Source organism: Mirounga angustirostris, unplaced genomic scaffold (genome assembly GCF_029215605.1).
Source record: "Mirounga angustirostris isolate CCGP_5_RB_7025 unplaced genomic scaffold, mMirAng1.0.hap1 SCAF_11, whole genome shotgun sequence".
In the NCBI taxonomy this organism is placed as follows: domain Eukaryota; kingdom Metazoa; phylum Chordata; class Mammalia; order Carnivora; family Phocidae; genus Mirounga; species Mirounga angustirostris.
In genome coordinates, this window is record NW_026991719.1 from 58,366,888 (window position 1) to 58,389,504 (window position 22,617).

A 22,617-nucleotide genomic window follows, 5' to 3' on the forward strand; every position below is an offset into this window, starting at 1 on the left:
ATAATACAGATAACATGAAAAATATGCTAATCAACTGTTTATGTTATCAGTAAGGCTTCCAGTCAACAGTAGGCTATTAGTATTTATTCTTGAGGAGTCAAAAGTTGTAGGTAGATTTTCGACTGTGGGGAAGTTGGTACCCGACTCCCACATTGTTCAAGGGTTAACTAGGTTTTAAACTGTTTTATATACAATTCATATATTTATTTATTTGAAGATTTTATTTATTTGACAGAGAGAGAGAGCCAGAGAGCACAGCGAGGGGGAATGGCAGAGGGAGAAGCAGGCTCCCTGTGTAGGGAGCCCGATGCGGGACTCGATCCCAGGACCCCAGGATCATGACCTGAGCCGAAGGCAGACGCTTAACCAACTGAGCCACCCAAGCTCCCCCAATTGATATATTTAAATCATATATATTACACATTTTCTTGAATTGTGTGTGCTGTTCTAGCACATTACTGAACCTGAAGGTACAGTCATGGGAGTCCTCAATTTGTAGCCACGTTGGACAGAAGTGTGGATGACAGGGGTACCCAGTACCAGCAAGTGGCATCGAAAGCGAGGGCAGTTTTACAGGAATGAGCCCTTAAACTTGAGGAGTCTGACCCTAACTCCAGGTAGTGTCAGAACTGAGTTGAACTGTAGGACACCCAGTGACTCTGCAGAGAACCGGAGGGCTGTTTGGTCTGGAAAACCTCCACAGATTTGGGGTCCGAAGGGTTGTCAGTAAAAACGGCTCGGTACATTCAGTGCAGTAAAGACAGTTTATTATAATAAGGTTTCACAGGTAACACATGGTTTAAAAAAATCCATTTCACCCCTTACTATGTGATCTTGGGCAGGTCATAGTTCCCTCAACTAAAACAATGTAAATGCCGTCAACCTCAAAGGACTATGGTGAGGATTAAACAAAAAACCTATGTAGAGTACCCAGTACCCAGGACACAGTAGGTACTCCATAAATGCTAGTTCCCTGTCACGAGTACAGAGTGCTATACTGCACTTGAGGTTTCTGAGGGGCAACCAAACTCCTTTTCAGTCCGCCACCCAAAGACAACATGCCAGCCTGTGTCAGAACGCAGCTGGTGGTGAGTGAAGAATGGCAAATGGCCTCATGGACTCCGGAGTAGGGCGCCAGCGACAACAAGGCCTAGCCCCAGGGACCTGATCCCAGCCTTCTGCTGTACGTAGTAAGCTGAGGGCATACAGTAGCATGGGAATAAGCAAGTCTTAGATTTAGAATTCTAGTAAACTCCTGCTTAATTAAACTCAGGAGCTTCTGTATGCATTTGCTAGTATCATCTCAGCAAAAGAAAGTGAATGGAAAAGGAAACCCTTGAGAAAAGTAACTTTACTATTCTTACCTGGACGGTGATAGACAGAAGGAATCACTTCCAGAATAAAAATAAGGATAGCCAGATAACTTTACAGAAACTTTCCTAGATATGACAGTTAAGTGTATAGAGTTTGCCTAAAAGAAAAAGGTTAAGACTATTCAAGGAAAGCAGTATTAACCTAGTGTTCCGAATACCAGAATATATGTATGGAGGAGGGGGGTAGGAAGGAGTACGGGGTAAAGGCCGAATGTCCAAAACAGTTGAAAACAAAGCCTTGCTTTCTGAGAGCTCTCTCACCTCAAGCTTAAATGCTTCATGCTCCCGCAGAACCCAATTACAGGAATGAATGCATTCACACTTGGCGTTTCACTTTTAACCAACACACAAGTTCGAGTCTCAAGTTTTATTAAGCTGCTTATACAAACTTAAAGTCATGAGCATGACTTCAGGGTCGGCGCTCTTTATGTCAAGCGCTTTCACTAAGCAGTTTAAGGCCTCCTGTATTTGCCCACGCTCTTTCAGTTCCTTCCCACGACTTACAAGAGTCTCATAGTCATTCACAGCTTCCGCTGCCTCCTCCTGGGGATACTCAACCAACTGTCTGCCAGACAAAGGTTCAGGGTCCCTGGGAGGGGCCTCCGGAGCCCCAGGCCCAGTTAACCGGCTGGCCTCATTTTCTGAAGGCAGCGTTCCGCCAGGAGGCTCGTCTGTGCTCTCTGAGGCTTCACTACCGCTCTCCTCTGCTCCTTCCTCCAGATCACCTGCCTCAACCTCTGCTTCATTGCTCTGGTCAGGTCTTTCCTCCATATCCTCCACGTGGTCTAAAACCACATTGATGAGAGACCTCCTAGAAGCCAGGGATCTTCTAGGGTGGGCGGACTTATTTATACTATCAGGGATGTTCGGTGACAAGAACCTTCCCGGCGGACTGATGTCACTTTTGGGAGTTGAAGCATCAAACTGTTTCACAGGTAAGAACTGAAAGGGAGAGGTGGTAAGCGGATCTGTGCTTGAAGTATCTTTAAAAGTATCGTCTTCATCTTCACCATCTGAAACGATCCTTCTGGCTTTCCTTCTGCCTTTCACATTCCCGACTACTTCTTCTGGCTCGTCGTTGGTCTCCGAAAGATCCACACTGAGACATGCCTTGTCACGCTCAAGCTCTGCCTGAGAATTAGCTGTAGAACCACACAAGCTCTTTTCATTCTCAACGTGCTGCAAAGACTGCCTGGAAAGATTTTGTCCATTGTCTGCAGAGTCTTCCAAGAAAAGATTGAAATCACAGGCATACTGTGATGAGGAGGCTAAATGTTCCTCCTCCGACTTGGCCTCATTTGCTTGAGCATCCTGCAGTGCACTGTGGGATGCTGACAAGTCGTCATTGGCTATTTTAATTACAAATGCATTCGATTCTGTATTTTGATTTTCACTGGTCATGGGACTAATGGGCCAGGGATTGCAGTGAGGTACCATCTCATCATCCTTTGGTTGCTCTGGATTCAGCCCAAGATCAGCTCTGAGTGCTTTGCTAGGCAAATAGTTAAAATCTCCCAGAGGGTTCTCTTGCAGTGTCCCCTGCATGGGCCCCTCTCGCAATGCCTCTTTTTGTAGAGCCATTCCCAACGAGTCGGTCCAGATTTCATCTACACTCCCACACCCCTCAGGTAAAGTAGCTACAGAATCGGCATCAGATGTACTTCCGGGTGGGTGACTACCGTCTTGTGAGACGGTAACATTCATCTTTATATTGGAGACATCTTGATTCTCACTCTCTTCGGGCAGATCATCAATGATTACACTCGCCATTTGGGAACTGATTTCTTCTTCCTGGGTATGATAAGTAGGTAGAAGTGGGGAGGATCGAGGCTGTGGTTTATTCAGGTCAGGGCATTTCTTCGTTTGAGAAGGAAAGTGGGGTTCTCTCAGCCAGATCCCCTCATTTCCAGCTCTTTGTCTTTCTGCTAAGAGCTCTGTATTTTGAGACTCTAATTCAACAAGGAATTGAGCTTTCTGAACCCTCTGTTGAATATAGTGGGATTCTTCGATCACATCGAGCTCTTCTTTCACAGAGAGATCACGTGTGTACATCAAGTCATGGTCTGAGATTCCAGCTATCCCCAAAGAGTGCAGGTAGGCAATATGTTCATCTAGTATTTTATCAGATCTCCTCTGGGCAGCATGCAAAGACTGAAGCTGCAGCTGGGTTGCAGAGTGCTGAAAATCCTCAATTGTAAAGAGCTCTCTTAATTCTTGTTTCGTAAAATATCGGAAAGGGTTCTTCTTATCGCCCGTAGTTTGTCTTATTAGTGAGTCCTTGAAAACCTGTCTTCTGTATATTTTTTCCTCTACAGTCCCACAAGTAATCAGCCTATAAACTACAACATTTTCCTTCTGGCCAATTCGGTAAACTCTATCCACAGCTTGAGCATCAGTCGCAGGATTCCAGCTAGGGTCAAAAATGACCACTCTAGTGGCTGCAGTCAATGTTAAGCCAACACCACCTACTTGAGTGGTAAGCAGAAAAACAGAGTACTCTCTATTTTGCTGGAATAAGTTAATTCTTTTTTCTCGTTCCGCAAGATGAGTAACTGTTCCATCAATTCGCAGTATCTTAAAGTGCCGATTCTTTAGGAGGTGTTCGATGATGTTTAGAATTTGTCTTGACTGGGAAAACACCAGAGTTTGATGCCCTTCATCTCGCAGTCTCTTCAGCAGCTCTATCAGAAATATCATTTTTCCAGATTCTTCCATCAGTGCATCATCAGTGATCTGATCAATATGGTCCCCATCTGAGGAATCTTCCCCTTCCTTTTCACCTTGAACAGAGAATTTTACAGACCCTAAGTTTAACAAATGACAAGCCCGCGCAGACAGCAGCCTAGGATGATCACACAGCTTCTTTAAGACACCTAGCTCAGCCAGAGGTGAGCGTGTCTCCATTAACAATTCCTTGATATGATCTAGAGACACGAATTTCCTGTATATTTCTTCTTGTAAAGGCGTGAGACGTATCCAAATAATTAAATCATTTTTCCTGGAAAGGGAAGGCATTTCACAAATGGCATCAACATCTGGATTCTTTTCACTAAGTCTGACCTCTGGGGTGCTTGCCTTTTTCTTTTGTACCTCTTCTTTAGTCCTCCTGAGAAAATAGGGTTTTATGATTGCCATCAAGTTTTCAGATATTTTAAATCCTAAGGCTTTTTCCCCCGGGGTAGCATCCTTCTCTCTTGCTCTCGTAATAGGATTTTCATACTCCATCTTAAAAGTTTTTAATGTTCCTAGCAGGGACCCCTGACAAGCAAAATCAAACAGGGACCACAGTTCTCGTAAATTATTCTGGATCGGGGTTCCTGTGAGGAGGATGCGATTCCTGGCAGGGACAGCGCGAGCACATACTGCTGACTTAGTGGATGAGGTTTTTATTTTATGTGCTTCATCAAGGATGACATAGTCCCACACAAACTCTTGGCCATTCAAGCTTGAAAGTTGCTGCCAATTATTGATTAACATTTGGTATGTGGTGATGATGACGCCATTCCTTTGCTGAATCCGACTGAGGTTCCTGGTACGTTCATCCTTACTCGGACCATGAAAGGTTTTGACTCTCATTCCTGGGGTCCACTTAACAAATTCTTTTGTCCATGTGCTAATGAGATTGGTCGGCATGATCAGCAGCACATGATTCACAAGTGTAGCATCAAACATACCAGAAAGGAAAGCGATGATTTGAACAGTCTTCCCTAATCCCATATCATCTGCCAAGATGCCACCTTTTCTTCCATCCCTGTATAGGCTATAGAGGAAAGCGACACCTTCCTTCTGGTGCTCAAATAGTTGGTTGTGCAGGTCTCGATAAAGCAGCAGGCCAGAGTTGCACACATCTGTGAATTCATCATCTCCATGTTCTGCCAACTCCTCCAAGGCTTCCTGTATTTTTTGGATTCGGCTCATCACCTTTTCATTGGGAAAAATGTCCTTTGCCAAATTGAAAAGTTTAAACGCTTCTTCCAGATCCCCATTCTTAGTTGCTTCTTTGGCCTCTTTCACATATCTGTTAAAAAAAAAAAAAGAAAGAAAGAAAGAAAAGGGTAAAAAAGACATAGATATATATAGGGAGAGATCAGAGAGGAAGGAAACAGATTGAACATTCAATCTAAGAACACTTTAGGGTCCATTTTGGAATACAAACTGCAGTTGGGCTTTTAATATCCTCAATTCAGGATGGGAAAGATTAGCACAGAAGATGCCAATGAAAGCTGGCACCACTGAAGACACATACCCACCAGACACTGCCAGCGACACCTTCAGGCACCACTTGTGAGAAATGTACGTGCAAAGGTGACTGGTTCCATGGTATTTAAAAAAAATGCCACCCATAAGAAGTATGGAGTGATATTTTCTTGTAAAACCAACCAACCAGCCTATATCGTGGGATTGTGGAAACAGGAAGATACATGGGCACTTCTCAGTCCTTAGTTTTCTGGACCTCTGGGATGCATTTGACACTAATGATCACTCTCTCCTTAAAATTCCCTCCTTCCACTGGATTCCTCTAGATTCCTCCTGGTTTCCTCCCCCATCACTGGCCATTTCTTCTGTGTCCTTGGGCTCCTATTCTTCCCATAGGCCTGGGCCTTCTTCTCACTCCTTGTACTTTCTCCTCTGGCTTTCCACCCCCACCTAATGTGCTCATGAAATCACTCTCTCCATTCCAGGGCTTGCCCCCAGACTCCACATTCCAATTGCCCTCTGGATGTCTCCCCTTGAAAACATCTCATAAGCATCTCAAATTCAATTAATCCCAAATTAAACTCATTATTTCCCCTCTAAAAACATGTGTCTCCATTTATGTGGTAGTAAATGACACTACTATCAACTTAGCCATACAAGCAGAAATCTGAAGATCATCCTCGACTCCGATTCACATGAGTCATCCTTGACTTCTCCCCTCTTTTAATCACCCTCTCCCCCAGCCAGAGAATCCCCAAACCCTACTAACTTTATTTCCCAAGTATAACCTGTGTCTCCATCTCCACTACCACCACTGTGGTTCAGGTCACCATCACCTCTGGCCTGGGTAATGGCAACTTCCTACTCACTGGTCTCCTTACATCCACTCTTGGCCCCTCCAATACCTTCTCTATACAGTAGCCAGTGATGCTGTCTTAAAATGTAAAAGAAAAAAAAACGTAAAAGAAATCATGTCACTCCTCTGCTTAAAATTCTCCAGTGGTTTATGGTCAGATGATCCTGAAAGGATACCAAAATAATTCACTGAGGAAAGAAGAGTCTTTTCAACTGAATATCATATGCAAAAGAATGAAATTGGTCCCCTACCTTACACCATACACAAAAACTAATTCAAAATGGATCAAAGAACTAAACCTAAGAGCTAAAACTACAAAACCCTTAGAAGAAAATATTGGCATAAATCTTCATAACCTTGGATTTGGCAGTGGTTTTGCCAAACACACAAGGAACCAAAGGAAAAATAAATTGGGCCTCACCAAATGAAAAACTTGTGTTTCAAAGGATGCCATCAAGAAAGTGAAAAGACAACCCAAAGACGGAGAAAATATTTGCAAACCGTGTATCTGATAAAGAACTTGTACCTAGAACATATAAAGAGATATTACAACTCAATAATTAAAAGACAACACAGGGGCATCTGGGTGGCTCAGTCGGGTTAAGCATGTGACTCTTGATTTTGGCTCAGGTCATGATCTCAGGGTTGTGAGATTGAGCCCCGTGGTGGGCTCAGCAGGGAGTCTGCTTGAGATTCTCTCTCCCTCTGCCCCTCCCCCAGCTCATGCACACACTCTCTCTCTAAAATAAATAAATCTTTAAAAAAAGACAACACAGGGCGCCTGGGTGGCTCAGTTGGTTGGGCGACTGCCTTCAGCTCAGGTCATGATCCTGGAGTCCCAGGATCGAGTCCCACGTCGGGCTCCCTGCTCAGCAGGGAGTCTGCTTCTCCCTCTGACCCTCCCCCCTTTCATGTGCTCTCTCTCTCATTCTCTCTCTCAAATAAATAAATAAAATCTAAATTAGATTGATTTTCCCAGCACTTTAAAAAATAATAATAAAATAAAAAAAGAAAACACAATTTAAAAATGGACAAAGGATCTGAATAGACATTTCTCCAAAGAAGATCCACAAATGGCTAAAAAGCACATGACATAATGCTCAACATCATTAGTCACTGGGGAAATGCAAACCAAAACCACAATGAAATACCCACTTTATGCCCATTAGGATGACTAGAATCAAAAAGCAAGAAAATACCAAGTTAGTGACAATGTGGGAAAATTGGAACCCTCATAACACTGTTGGTGGGACTGTAAAATGGTGCAGCTGCTTTGGAAATCGGTTTGTCAGTTCCTCAAAGTTACACACGGAGGGACACCTGCAGTTCCCCTACGACGCCTTCCATCCGTACTCTACGCCCCAGCTGGATCAACTGTTTCACCTCAGGACCCCCTCATGTGTTCATCTCTATCCCTGCATTTAACACACTGTATTAAAATTATTACAAAACAATCTGTATTGCAAATGTATGAGACAACCTCACTGAAAGGGTAGAGGGAAAAGATGCTGACCTAATAACCTAGGGCATGAGTGAAGTCTGTAAGACTAAAAGCAAAAGAAACAACATGAGCACTGTACTCTAGTGGACAAAGTTGTTTCGCATGGGCTTTGGGCTAACAATTCTTTTTTTTTTTTTTTTTTTTTTTTTTTTTTATAATTTTTTTTTAAAGATTTTTTTTTATTTATTTATTTGAGAGAGAGAGTGAGAGAGAGAGAGAGCACGAGAGGGGGGAGGTCAGAGGGAGAAGCAGACTCCCTGTCGAGCAGGGAGCCCGATGCGGGACTCAATCCCGGGACTCCAGGATCATGACCTGAGCCGAAGGCAGTCGCTTAACCGACTGAGCCACCCAGGCGCCCTGGGCTAACAATTCTAACGTTGCAATGCATGTATAATAGAATTGAAGAATCGGGCACCTGGGGGGCTCAGCAGTTAAGCATCCGCTTTTGGCTCAGGTCATGATCCTGGGGTCCTGGGATCGAGTCCTGCGTCAGGCTCCCTGCTGGGGGGGGGGCGGGGGAGGGAGGGGGAGGGCAGGGGGGTCTGTTTCTCCCTCTCTCTGCCCCTCCCCCCCACTCATGCTTATGCATGCTCTCAATAAATAAATAAATAAATAAATAAATAAGAATTGAAGAATTAAGTAAATGAATGGTGGATAGTGGAAGCCAGGTTTCTCACCTGTTAGAATGGAGAAGCAAGAGGAGACAGAATGATCCATGTGCTAATGGATCAGAATTGGAGACATCAGTATAAACCCATGTTTTAACACAGATACAGATGGTTACACATAGAATATTTACAGTCATGTCTATAACGGAGATTAGTATACACACGTATTTCCTTGCTCTCTCAGGTGAGAGGGCCTAGAAGCAAGGAAACCCCAGTGCAACAAGCATAACTAGCGCCCAGATCTTGGTTTCTAATACCATTCTCCAGTAAGAGAACCTGGGCTGATTCTAGGACTGTGGCAGGAAGTACGTCAGAGGAGCCTGGGGCTTCTTGTAGTGTCAGAAAGTGAGGAAGTGCTTGCTCAAACAAACAACCCCCCACAGTGACGTGACTACGGCGAAGAGACACAGGAACCAAATGAAAGTGCTCCCAGTGGTCACAGCTGGAACAGTTGGAGCAATGAAATAAAGCAGTATTGGATGAGAACCCAAAGTATAAAATAAATGAGTCCATACTGATATAAATGAGTGAAGAAGTAAAGAAGAGACAAATCTCCCATGCAGAAGAATTTCAAATAATTTATGTAGCTACTCTGCCCTCAAGGAGATGGAGCATGACTCCTACTCCTTAAATGTGGAGTGCATACACCAACATCTCCCCAAAAGGCACAGTGTGGGGACACCCGGGAGGCTCAGTCGATTAAGCATCTGCCTTCGGCTCAGGTAGTGATCTCAGGGTCCTGGGATTGAGCCCTGCATCGGGCTCCTTGCTCAGCAGAAAGCCTGCTTCTCTCTCTTCTTCTGCCACTCCCTCTGCTTGTGCTCTCTCTCTCCTTGATAAATAAATAAATAAAATCTTTTTTTTTTTAAGATTTGTTATTTATTTATTTGACAGAGAGACACAGCAAGAGAGGGAACACAAGCATGGGGAGCAGGAGAGGGAGAAGCAGGCTTCCCGCCGAGCAGGGAGCCTGATGCGGGGCTCGATCCCAGGACCCCAGGATCATGACCTGAGCCGAAGGCAGATGCTTAACTACTGAGCCACCCAGGCGCCCCAATAAATAAAATCTTAAAAAAAAAAAAAAGAAGGTATAGTGTGGAAAGGCATGGTGGAGCAGAGAGAGGGGGAAAGGGGCACAACAAGTAACTTTAAAGAAGGGAAACCTGGCAAACAGTACCTCAGCCCAGTGATTACAGTCAACATCAACAATGACATATCACGTTAACAGTATGTGCCCCTGATAACAATTCGATGAGAAGGGCACTTTATCTCTGCAGTCTCTGCCCGCAAAACCAAAAAGCCCAGTCTAATCATGACAAACAATGACAAATCCCAATTGGCGGAACATTCTAGAAAATACCTAACCAACACTCCTCAAAACTGTCGAGGTCATCAAAAACAAAGAAAGTCCAAGAATCTGTCACAGACAAGAAGAACCTAAAGAGACAGATGACTAAATGTACTGTGGTGTCTTAGGATGCTGGAACAGAAAAAGGACTTACATAAAACTAGGGAAATCTAAATAAATGATAGAGTTAGTTAATAATCATGTATTGGTATTGGTTCACTGACTGTGAGTACTGTACCATACTAATATGAGATGTTAACAAGAGGGGAAACTAGGTGTGGTGTATGTGGGAACCCTCTGCACTGTATCTGCAATATTTCCACAAATCTAAAACTACTCTAAAATTACCTTTACTTGGGGCGCCTGGGTGGCTCAGTCAGTTAAGGGTCTGCCTTAGGCTCAGGTCATGATGCCAGGGTCCTGGGATCGAGCCCTGCTTTGGGCTCCCTGCTCAGCGGGAAGCCTGCTTCTCCCTCTCCCTCTGCCTGCCGCTCCCCCTGCTTGTGTGCTCTCTCGCTCTCTGACAAATAAATAAAATATTTAAAAATAAATAAAATTACCTTTACTTAAAACCCCCCAAAATCATCTGTTGGTGTTATCTGCCTGAACTTGAGAACAGGGACAGGGATCAGGTCTTAGAGCACTCAGTGAAAGCCAAGTGAATGAAAGATGAAGAGGAGAAAAGGAGGAAGGAAAGAGCCTGCTGGCTGCAAGACTCTGCTATTCCTTCTGTGGCAGGTCAGCTGCTCACCTCCCCAACTCTGCTGGGCTCTACATTCCCTATTACTCTGCTCTTGAACCTGAGGGCGTAGCAGCAACCACTGGACTCCTCCACCTTGGTACCATCCCCTGAGCTCATTCTCCATTCTCCCTTTCCTCCTGGCCCTTCCCACCGCCCCCCCCACCCCCCACCCCGGGTGCCTTCACGTGGTCAACTGGTCTTCTGGCTTGGTCTATGGTCCAGAGCTTGAAGGACAAAATACGTCATTTTTTATTACCATTTTATTACTAGTTTTTATTACTAAACGTCATTTCCAAATCCCTCAACTGGTAACCTACCCAGTATCCCGAACCCCTGTGTGGCCTAGGCTTCTAACTCCAGCCAGGCCTCCTCCCCAGAAAATAAAGTGCTGCCGGCGAACCCCAGCTCTGGGCCAGATCCCCCAAAATCATACGCCAACCTTTTAAATGACAACCGTCTGCCTAGACTTCTTACCACCAGCCTAAGACCCATTTTGTTAGGCCCTACCCATCCCCTGGAACTCCCTTCCATATTTGTCAACCTCCGCCTGAACCGCAACTCAAATTTATAGCATTCCTTGGTCACCACCACTTTCTGATTGAGTCCAACCCGTCAGCCAAGCTGCTTCGCGGTCCCTGTTCCACCCAAGTTAGTGGGTCTAATACGACATCTCAGCTCCTCCCCTCTACCCTGTCTGCTCCACCGACAAAGCCGGACCTAGGACAGTAACCTTGCCCTATAATGGAACCGGGGGGAGAAATGAAATCTGCCTATTATAGCACCACCCTGGATATCGGGCTATTTACAAGACTACAGTGTTTTCCGTAATACAGTTTGATTTAGCCGCTCAACCTCTAATCACTTCCATTTTCCAGGGCTTGAAAGGAAAAATGTCATTTTTTACTACTAATGCAATCATGTGTCCATCTCTAACACACAGGATCCCTAATGATCTGGAGAACTTAACACTTCATGGGATCTAATTTTTTTTTTCCCCACAATCACTCCCCTATTCTTCTTGGGCATGGCTGGGGAGAAGCCAGGCCTGCTTGGGAGCCAAAGGCACAAGGGAAAAGTAAGCAGTTCCAGAAAAAGAAACTCCTTTCAAGCAGAACAAGGAGAAAGAAAAACAGTGCTAGAGTATGGAAGGTCAGTTTTTATTTTCATTTACCAATTTAATAACTACTTAAAAGGCACTTAACACGTGAGGTTCCAATATGTTAAAGAACTATTCAGATGCAAAACTGTCAACCCAGAAAAGAGATTTCCATTCCGTAGCAAGGGACAATAAAACAAAAATCTTTACATTTTAATGATTGTACCTGAAATTACATGCCTAGAACAAAATTCCCTTTAAGGATCATTTTAAAGGACATACAGAAAGATTATATAGAGACAAACACCAGGTTCTGGAGGGTCCTTTGGAACATTCCCTATGATATTCTTCTGGAATATGATGGGATACGGAACTGAATGCAAAGATCAGACCCAATAAAACTTTATTTGCTTCACATGCAAAGCAACTGAAGTTGCTCTTTTCTAACCTATCTAACTTGGATTTTTGTGGGATTTCTCCTGATTTTTAAATGGTAACCAATGCATAAGTTTTAAAAACACTGGGCACGGGGTGCCTGGGTGGCTCAGTCAATTAAATGTCTGCCTTCGCCTCAGGTCATGATCCCAGGGTCCTGGGATCAAGTCCCACGTCGGGCTCCTTGCTCAGCAGGGAGTCTGCTTCTCCCTCTCCCTCTGCCCCTCCCCCTCCACTCATGCTCTCTCTCTCTCTCTCTCTCAAATAAATAAATAAAATCTTAAAAAAAAAAAAAAAAACACTGGGCAAAACAAACGAAACTTATCTCTGAACATGGCTCATGGGCTGCCAGTTTGTGACCTCTGGTTTATCTCAGCTAGAAAAAGTGTCATTGGCTTCGGCTGGATCTCCTCTCCAAATGCTTCCTCCTAAAAAATAGTAGGCCTATGGCTCTCTGGATAGGAACCTACACAAGGTTTGGTTTGGGGCTTAACACCGACCATCTAGGGCGCCTGAGTGGCTCAATCGGTTGAGCGTCTGCCTTCGACTCAGTCATGATCCCAGGGTCCTGGGATCCCTGCTCGGTGGGGAGTCTGCTCCTCCCTCTGCCCTTCCCCCTGCTCGTGCTCTCTCTCTCTCTCTCTCTCGCAAAAAATGCATAAATAAAATCTTAAAACGAACAAACAAAAACAACACTGTCCACCTACATACTCTGTTTCACCTATAAGACCAATCGCTTAAAAACAGTGTAAGGTTTTCTATAGTATTCATTATCTGTGTCACTGGCTTTGGATTCCACACACGAGAACTATCTGGACCAAACCACATGGCCCTGAAGAGATCCAAGGTCCGTCGTGCTCTTTCAGGTCCTTTATATCCTGTCACAAAGAGACTGCAAACAGGCAGGGAGAGCAAGACTGACTTCAAAGTGGGTGACGGCAGGGAGGGATCTAGTGCCCCTCCTGTTACACAGACCTGAAAATTTTGGTTGAACTGGGCAAATATGCTTCTGCCAGAATAAACAGGAAGACAGCATCCTCTTACATGTTAACAGCATGCCCTCAGAAAACAGCTGAACTTGCTGGCTAATTACTCCGGAAAAAACAGCTAATTAATAATTATGTCAAAACCAAAATTATCTTTTTCCTTCTGGCACAGCAGATGTGCTTTGGCATCCAGATGGGTTATACCAGCCAATGCTCCTCAGCAGGAAATGGTTTCATCATTTGGGAGAGCATCTGGTGGCTCACATCCTCACTGGCCCTTTCAGATAGCCTACCTAAAGATGAAAAAGGCTCCAAGAACAATAGGATGTTCTTTTCGAGTAGGTACAGACCTTTGGTCCTTCCAGCCCCGAATCTGCCAGCCCCAGGTTATCTGGTTAACCACTGCGCTATAGTGCAGAACTCCGGGGCTTCAGGCAAGCACTTATTCCAGAACTTGAACAAACCTGGGGTTGTTTGGAAAGAAGTCGTGAATCCTCAAGTTTGCCTTCAATTCACCTTCAGGCCACCTCGGTGGGAAAGTAGACAAGACCTTCCATTAAGACGAAAATAAAAATCTAAAAACCATTCCCTAGGTGATGGTTGCAATAATAATTCATTATATTGAATTTCTGTTTTATACATTTCCATATAGATATATATGTGTGTGTATATATATATATATATGATATTTCAGAACAAAAGTTTTAGAAGAATGTTACTTGCCAAAATACAACCAAATTTGAATATTGACCTCGTTCCTTGCAAATCTGCTGACCTCTTTTATTAGCTTATTTTTTGTGTGTGTAGATTCATTAGGGCTTTCTATATAAAAGATCATGTTATCTGTGAATATAGTTTTCTTTCTTTCTTTCCAATCTGCATGCCTTTTATTTCTTTTTCTGGCCTATTTGCCCTGGCTAGAACATCTATTATAATGTTGAATTATAATGCTGAATAGAAATGGCGAGAGCAGACATCCTTGTCTTGTTCCTGATAAAAGGATGGAAAGCTTTCAGTCTTTTACCATTGAGTATAATGTTAGCTTCGAGTTTCTGGAGACACCTTTGATCAGACTGACAAAGTCATCTTGTATTCCTAGTTTGTTGAGTTTTTATTATTAAAGGGTGCTATATTTTCTTTTTTAAAAAGATTTTAGGGGCGCCTGGGTGGCTCAGTTGGTTAAGCGACTGCCTTCAGCTCAGGTCATGATCCTGGAGTCCCAGGATCGAGTCCCACATCGGGCTCCCTGCTCGGCGGGGAGCCTGCTTCTCCCTCTGACCCTCCCCCATCTCGTGCTCTCTCTCTCTGTCTCATTCTCTCTCTCAAATAAATAAATAAAATCTTTAAAAAAAAAAAAAAAAAGATTTTATTTATAAAATAAAAAAAATAAATAGAAGATTTTATTTATTTGAGCGACACGGGGTGGGGGGAGAGTGACTGTGTATGCGAGCAGACAGGCGGGGCAGAGGGAGAGGGAGACGCAGACTCCCTGCTGAGTAGAGAGCCCAACGTAGGGCTTGATCCCAGGGTCCTGGGATCATGACCTGAGCCAAAGAAAGACGCTTAACCGGCTGAGCCACCCAGGCGTCCCCCAAATATAGCACCAGGTGCTATATTTTCTCAAATGCTTTTTCTGCGCCTATTGAGAAGAACATATGGCTTTGTCCTTTGGTTCTGGACAAGTTTGCTATGTCTACTATGAAGTGGAGATGTGAGGTAAGCAGTTGGATATGGGAGTCTACAGTTCAGAAGAGGTCAGGACTACAGACAAAAATGTGAAAATTCTCAGCATAAAGATGGAATTTAAAGCCGAGAACCTGGATAAGATCACCAAAGGAAGGAATATAATTACAAAGCAACAAAACATGGTACTCCAACCCTGCAGCATCAAAAACATTTACAGAAGAATTCCGGCTAACGAATACAAAAATAATGGTTAAGTTAGACAATCACCGCTTTGTAATCTCCAATGAAATAACTGATTTGGGCAACGATTATCAATGGGTGAAAAGTTGATGGGGAACGGAGTACCCACAGGATGCCAAAGTATCCCCAACATAGTATTTATTCATCATAAGGGGGGAAATGCAGCTTTGCAAAGGAGTGATCAGCCTGTGACCACCTGAACCCACTGACCAATCTTAACATTACTAAAAGCAGGAATCTCAGACATTATATGTTTCTGATATGATGCAATAAGAAGTACACAGCCTCACCTTTGAAATATTCATGCCAAAAATATTGACCCTTAATCTCTCTCTCTTTTTTTTGCTCCAGAACACTTTTTAAAAATTTGTAGTAAGGTATAATTGACATGCAACACTGTATTAGTTTCAGGTGTAAAACATAATGCTTCAGTATTTGGATATATTGTGAAATTATCACAGTAAGTCTAACATCTGTCACATAGATAATTATAGAATTTGCTCTCTTGTGATTAGAAGAACTTTTAAGATTTACTCTCTTAGCGGGGCACCTGGGTGGGCCAGTCGTTAAGCATCTGCCCTTGGCTCAGGTCATGATCCCAGAGTCCTGGGATCGAGCCCCGCATTGGGCTCCCTGCTCTGTGGGAAGCCTGCTTCTCCCTCTCCCACTCCCCCTGCTTGTGCTCCCTCTCTCACTGTGTCTCTCTTTGTCAAATAAATAAATAAAATCTTAAAAAAAAAAAAAGATTTACTCTCTTAGCAACTTTCAGATATATGCAATACAGTATTATTAACCACAGTTATATAGTTAACTATATAGCCATGCAATACATTACCTAGCCATTACTTATCTGTTTTATAACTGGAAATCTGTACCTTTTGACTCCATTCCCCCATTTTGCCTACCCTCCCGCCCTCCATCTCTGGCAATCACTAATCTGTTCTCTGTATCTATGAGCTTGTCTTTTTTTTTTTTTTTTTTAAGATTCCACATACAAGTGAGATCATATGGTATTTGTCTTTCTGTCTGACTTATTTTACTTAGCCTAATGCCCTCAAGGTCCATCCATGTGGTCACACAAATGGCAAGATTTTATTCTTTTTTATTGCTGAATAATATTCTATTGTGTGTTTGTGTGTATGTGTATAGGACATTGCTTTATCCATTCCATCAAGCCTTTAAATTTAAATTACAGGAGATGGGAGAACAAGCTAATGACACTACAAGGAAGTCATAAGACTAATCCAAATCATTGGCATAGAAATAAAAGTCGGTGGGACACCTGGGTGGCTCAGTCGGTTAAGCGCCCGCCTTTGGCTCAGGTCATGATCCCAGGGTCCTGGGATTGAGTCCCACGTCAGGCTCCCTGCTCAGCGGGGAGTCTGCTTCTTCCTCTGCCTGCCACAAACCCTGCTTGTGCTCACGCTCACATGCTCGCTCACTCTCTCTCTCGCAAATAAATAAAATCTTTAAAAAAAAAGAATTGAAAAAAAAGGAAAAAAAGTTGGGGGTGGGGAGGGATTGTTCTAGATTAAGAGACTTAAGAAATATAACTAAACACAGTGTGTGGACCTTCTTTGGATCCTAATTCAAACAAACCAATTATAAAAAGATTTAAGACCACCTGAAAAATGTGAATATGGTCTGTGTGTTAGCTATTATCAAGGAATTAGCTTGTTTTATTAGGCAATACATTATAATGGTTTCATAAAAATGTGTTCTTTTTTAGAGATGCACTGCAGGATTTTAAGGAAGGCATGCCATGATGTCTGAGAATGTATCTTTTTTAAAGATCTTATTTATTTATTTGACAGAGAGTGAGAGAACACAAGCAGGGGGAGGGGCAGAGGGAGAAGCAGGCTCCCCCTGAGCCGGGAGCCCGATGTGGGGCTCCATCCCAGGACCCCAGGATCCTGACCTGAGCTAAAGGCAGACGCTTAACTGACTGAGCCACCCAGGCGCCCCAAGAATTTAAAGTACGTTAGACAAAAAAAAGTGAGGCTATGAGGAGGATCAGCAGAATCTGAGAAGCAGCAAGAATCAAGCTTCATCTGGAAGCCAAATGAATCAAGCCTTTCAAGGAGAAGTGATCAACACCATCAAATGCTGCTAGTAAGTCAAGGAAGATGAGGATTACAAGGTGACCATTAGATTTATGAAATCATTAGTGACCTTGACAAAAGCAGTTTGAGTAGAGTGATAGAAGAAAGCGGGTGACAGAGAATTGAGAAAGAGAGCAGCAGACGGGTGACAGCAAGAGAGTGTGGACCACACAGAGTACAAATGGGTGAGAGAGAGAGAGTGACACAGACAGCGAGCAAGAGACAAAAGGTGGGCAACATAAGACAGAGGGCGGGGGACAGGGATAAACAGAAGGCGCATGACTCTACCCGTCACCATTTATTGCCTCTCAGTTCCAAATTCACCCCTCAGTACCTGTTCGGTGATAACGGCCAGAATTCCCGGAGGCATTGCTCCCGTATAGTGACCACGACGTTCCTCGCTCGCAGTAGAGGGCGCCTGAGGGACACTGCAGGAGCAAGGGGCTCTCCTACAGCGGCTGCTGCGGCCGGACAGGGGACAGCACAGTAGCCCAGGACCGCCGCACGCCCAGCACACGCAGGCCCTCGACGACCTTGACGCCTCCACCCGGCCTGGTGAGATCCCGCTTGCAGCCCTCTCACACGGACACCAGCACCCCAGCAGCTTGCCTGCGCCCTGGGCGCCCGCCTCTGCTGCCCGTTCACACCCGCGGGCCACCTGCCCTCCAGAAGCTCACTCCCCGCCGGCCCGGGGGACGCAGCTCTGCGGGGCTGTGCTGTACTGTACCTCTCCCGTGAGGTCTGCACCTCAGCCTTGGCGAGGGGGTCCCCTTCCCCGTCTGTCCTAGCTTGGGCACTCTCCCTTAGCCCAAGGACACCGTGGGGAGTTTCCTTATTTCTTCTAGTCACTCATTTATATCGGTTTAATAATTCTTTATACTGCAATTTCTGTTTTCATATGCTGTATGGTTTCTACCTTCTGACTGGACCCACAGTGATACAGTGACAGCAAAAGAGGGTAGGTGAGAGAATGAAAGAGTGGGAGACAGAAAGTAGGTGACAGGGATGAAGAGGGTAACAGAATGGGTATTAGAGATAGAGAGCGGGTGATAGAGATCATGGTGACAGAGAAAGGGAGAAGGGGCAACAGTGGGGAGGATGCAGAAAGAGTAAGTGAATGAGACAAAATGGACAAGAATGTGGGCAGGTAGATGGCAGTGTCAACAGACGGGTGACAGGAGAGAGAAGGGGGCAACGGAGAGACAGATGTGGTGGGTGACAGAGAGACAATGGGAGAGAGGGAGCAAGAAAATATGAGTGTCACCTCACTGATATGAGGAATTCTTAATTGCAGGAAACAAACTGAGGGTTGCTGGAGTGGGGGGTGGGGTGGGAGGGATGGGGTGGCTGGGTGATAGACATTGGGGAGGGTATGTGCTATGGTGAGCGCTGTGAAGTGTGCAAAACTGTTGAATCACAGACCTGTACCCCTGAAACAAATAATGCAATATATGTTAAGAAAAAAAAAAAAAGAAGAAGACAGCAGGAGGGGAAGAATGAAGGGGGGGGAATCGGAGGGGGAGACGAACCATGAGAGACGATGGACTCTGAGAAACAAACTGAGGGTTCTAGAGGGGAGGGTGGTGGGGGGATGGGTTAGCCCGGTGATGGGTATTAAGGAGGGCATGTACTGCATGGAGCACTGGGTGTTATGCGCAAACAATGGATCGTGGATCACCACATCAAAAAGAAATGATGTAATGCATGGTGATTAACATAACAATAAAAATTTTTAAAAAGAGAGAATATGAGTGTCAGAGAGGGACAGCAAGTGACAAAGGTGGGTGACACGGAGGGAGAGGTAATGGGTTACAGGAAGAGACAGGACCGAAGTGGGGAGAGGGGCCGGAAGGCAAGACAGGAGGTGGCAGGTGGGCATCTCTAAGGGAGAGCATGACACTGAGAGTGTGAGACAGAGTCACTGTGTATGGCAGAAGATGGTGTGTGAAAGAGGAAACGTGTGCGCAGAGAGTGTGTGAGAGCAAGTTTCAAAGTTTTCTTTCATCTCTTAGGCAGGAGGGGCAGAGAGCTGAGGACAGAGGGCCAGCAAAGGGAGAGAGGAGACAGGGAGGAAGAGAGGCAGAGAAACAGTGTGAGAGGAGCGTGCCAAGGAGGACAATGAGGAGTGAAGAAGGTAAGAGAAGGTGATGCTTTGTGTGAGGGGCTTTCAGCGCAGGCAGATTTGAAAGAGGACAGGAGAGATGGAGAAAAATTAAGAGAAATAAAAGAGAGATTGTGAGTTGATGGGTCATGAGACAGGGAAGCTGTGAGGGCAAAGTGGGATCGTGAGAGCAGAAGATGAGAACTATGGGGTGCCCGGGGGGGGGGGGGGCGCTCAGTCAGGAAAGAGGGAGTGAGAGCAAGGAAGAGGCAAGTGCCCAAGTGAGAGGGGGTGTCGGGAAAATCAGTGCACAGGCTTGCTCAGGGAAAGGAGGGGGGAGCTGAAAGGCTTAATCCTTACTCTCCCCCTTTTCCAAACTGAGGCTCAGAACAGTCAAGTGACTCATTTGAGGTTTCCCAGCTAGCAGGTGACAGAGCCATCATTTGAACCCCAAATGGCCCAACTCCAAAGCTCGTACGCTACCACACCACACTGCCTCACTGTTTTCCCCAACTCTTCTCTAAACAAGTCATGTAACACAGTCCAAAGATATGATTTGACTCCTCTGTAAGGAAACCTTCTCGCTTTTAACGGCCTAAAAGCATACTTTTATTGAAAGGGAGACAGAACTATTTCACTGCCCCCATTTATATCTTTGTACTACATTAAAATTTAAAATTTCTGCGCATCAAAGGACACCACCAACAGAGTGAAAACGGGAGAAAATATCTGCAAACCATATATCTGATACGAGTTAATATCCAGAATATATGAAGAAAAAACAACCCACCTGACTAAAAAATGGGCAAAGGACTTGAATGGACATTTCTCCAAAGATATACAAATGGCCAAAAGGTGCATGAAAAGATGCTCAACGTCACTAATCATTAGAGAAATGCAAAAAAAAAAAAAAAAAAAAAAAAAAAAAATCCCAATGAGATACCACTTCATTATCATTAGAATGGCTAGTAACAACAACCACAACAAAACCAGAATGTAACAAGCGTAGACACTGGAGGAGGGAACATAAAATGGTGCAGCTGCCATAAAAGACCCTAGAAAAGTTAAACATAGAATTACCATGTGATCCAGCAATCCCACTTCTGGCTAGATATCCAAAAGAATTGAAAGCAGGATCTCCAAGAGATATTTGCAAACCCATGTTCAAAGCAGCTCTGTTCACAATAGTCAAGAGATGAAAGCAACCCAAGTGTCCATCACGGACAAATGGATAAACAAAATGTGACATGTGCACACAATGGAATATTACTCAGTCCTAAAAAGGAAGGAAATCGTGTCACATGACGCAGTATGGATGAACCTTGATGAAATTATGCTACGTGAAATAAACCAGTCCCCAAAAGACAAATACTGTATGATTCCACTCGTAGGAGGTCCCTAGAGTCAAATTCACGGGGGACAGAAAGTAGAATGATGCTTACCAGGGCCGGGGGAGCGGGGAGTGAGGAGTTAACAGGCAGTTTTAGTTTTGCAAGATGAAGAGTTCTGGAGATGGACGGGGTGATGCTTTAACAACAGTACTAATGTATCTAATACCACTGAACGGTACGCTTAAGAATGGTGACGGCGGTAAATTTGACCTTGTGTCTACTTTATCGCAACTGAAAAGTTTAAATCTCATTCGCACATCACCCTATCCCCCACCCTTAGCCATATGGTGAACGCTCACTCGTTCTTCCACACAACGTCTCCTCCCCTTGTGAAGACGACCCTTGTAGTTGGCCATTTCCTCCTTTATCCCCTTACTATTCCTTGCCCATTATACCTCCGGCAGCACTTATCAAACATTACGGCGATCGATTATTAGTTTACCTGTCCCTTTCCACGACCTAGTGATAAGCAATTTGGGGGTGGGGGCAGGGTCAATGTTTTCCTCATCTCTGTAACCCCCAGGCCCGGTGTTTGGTACTGTAAAGACTCAAGAAGGGCTTGATCAGTGGAAGTTCTGGCTTTCCAGAGAGCTATTTGGCCAAAAAAGGGGGGCATCGGGAGGCTCCCCAGGCTTTCGATTTAGAAATCCGAGCAGATTCCCACGCCCTACTCGGAGAACGCGAGGGCGCCTCTCACCAGGCTCCACCGCAGCAGTCTGGGCCGCTGGGAGGGTCCGAGGGCTTCCCACCCCGACTCCCGGCCCGGGCCTGCGAGCTCGACCCGCCCAGAGGCCCAGACGTACCTCTGGTAAAGGGCGGCCTGCTCTGGGCTTAAGGCCGCGGCTTCCGCAGACCCCCGCGACGCCTCCATGACCCCGAGCTTGCGTACCAGGGAAGTCAGCCGGCGATTGAATTTCGCTTGAATTTCGCTCGCTCCCGCCCTGCGCATGCGCCGTGCGCCTGGAGGCGAGGCAGGGCCAACTGCCGGCCTCCGGGCTGGCCAATCGCAGCGCCGCGCTCCGCGAAGAGCCTGAGCCCGCCCACGAAGGTCGCGCGCCTGCGCCTAAGAGGCGGCCGCAGCCCCAGCGGAGCGGGGTGGGCTTGTCTCCTCTTGTCTCTCGCGTTTTCAGTCCAGTCCAAACCGTGCTTCTGCACGCTATCCTCGTGAGTGAGGGAAAATGCCTGATATGACCTCAGTCATTTTAGTGGCCCCCAGAGACCTTCTCCATAGCCTGCTCCCCCAAATACCCTCCATTCCATGCTCTCCATTGCCTGGCGCTGAGCACGCTTTGAATTCAAACACCCTGGGAGCCATGGCCCCCGTGACTTAAACTCACACTGAAGAAGGGTCTACAAGAGCCAAGCCAAAGCTCTCATTTAAGAAATTAGTAGTGCTGTAACGCATGGTCACCATTTCTTTAGAAGCTCCAACTAGGATGCAATCATTTTCAAACGCAGAGCTCAGAGCTTGGGGCAGGAAACACGTTAAGTGAGTTTAAGTGGCTTGCTTGGGGGATTCTAAATAGGGGGTTGTGGGCCAACAAAAATTGTCCTTGTTCTTATACGGATAAAAACACGGACATTGTGATTCTTCAGGGCAGTAGTTAACATTCAGTATTTGAAAACTCACCTACTGACCCGGTCATGCCCACCCCAAGTCCAGAGGATTTTAAGCTTTTTGTAAATTTCATAGGTCATTAGTTTAAAAAGGTTCTAATTTTTCTGGTTCACGTGACCTGAAGTCATATTTTCATTTGGCTTTAAGCCTTCTGTTAAGAGGACTTTTAGTATACTATTCTCCCCATTTTCAGACATGAAAACTGAGACTCAGGGACATAAAGTGACCTTGCCTAAGGTTCCAGACTGGGAAACAGCAGAGCCAGAATTCAATACCA

General features: G+C 45.1%; 1 protein-coding gene across 1 annotated transcript; it reads right to left on the bottom strand.

Annotated features, from left to right (window-relative positions):
* Positions 1-705: 705 nt before the first annotated feature.
* On the bottom strand, positions 706-21,678 carry ERCC6L (ERCC excision repair 6 like, spindle assembly checkpoint helicase). The gene is made up of 2 exons (XM_045879500.3): positions 21,526-21,678; positions 706-5,391 (listed from the first exon to the last, which is right to left on the bottom strand). The coding sequence occupies exons 1-2, from the start codon at positions 21,669-21,671 to the stop codon at positions 1,734-1,736; spliced, it is 3,804 nt and encodes a 1,267-aa protein (XP_045735456.2). The 5' UTR covers positions 21,672-21,678; the 3' UTR covers positions 706-1,733.
* Positions 21,679-22,617: the final 939 nt, after the last annotated feature.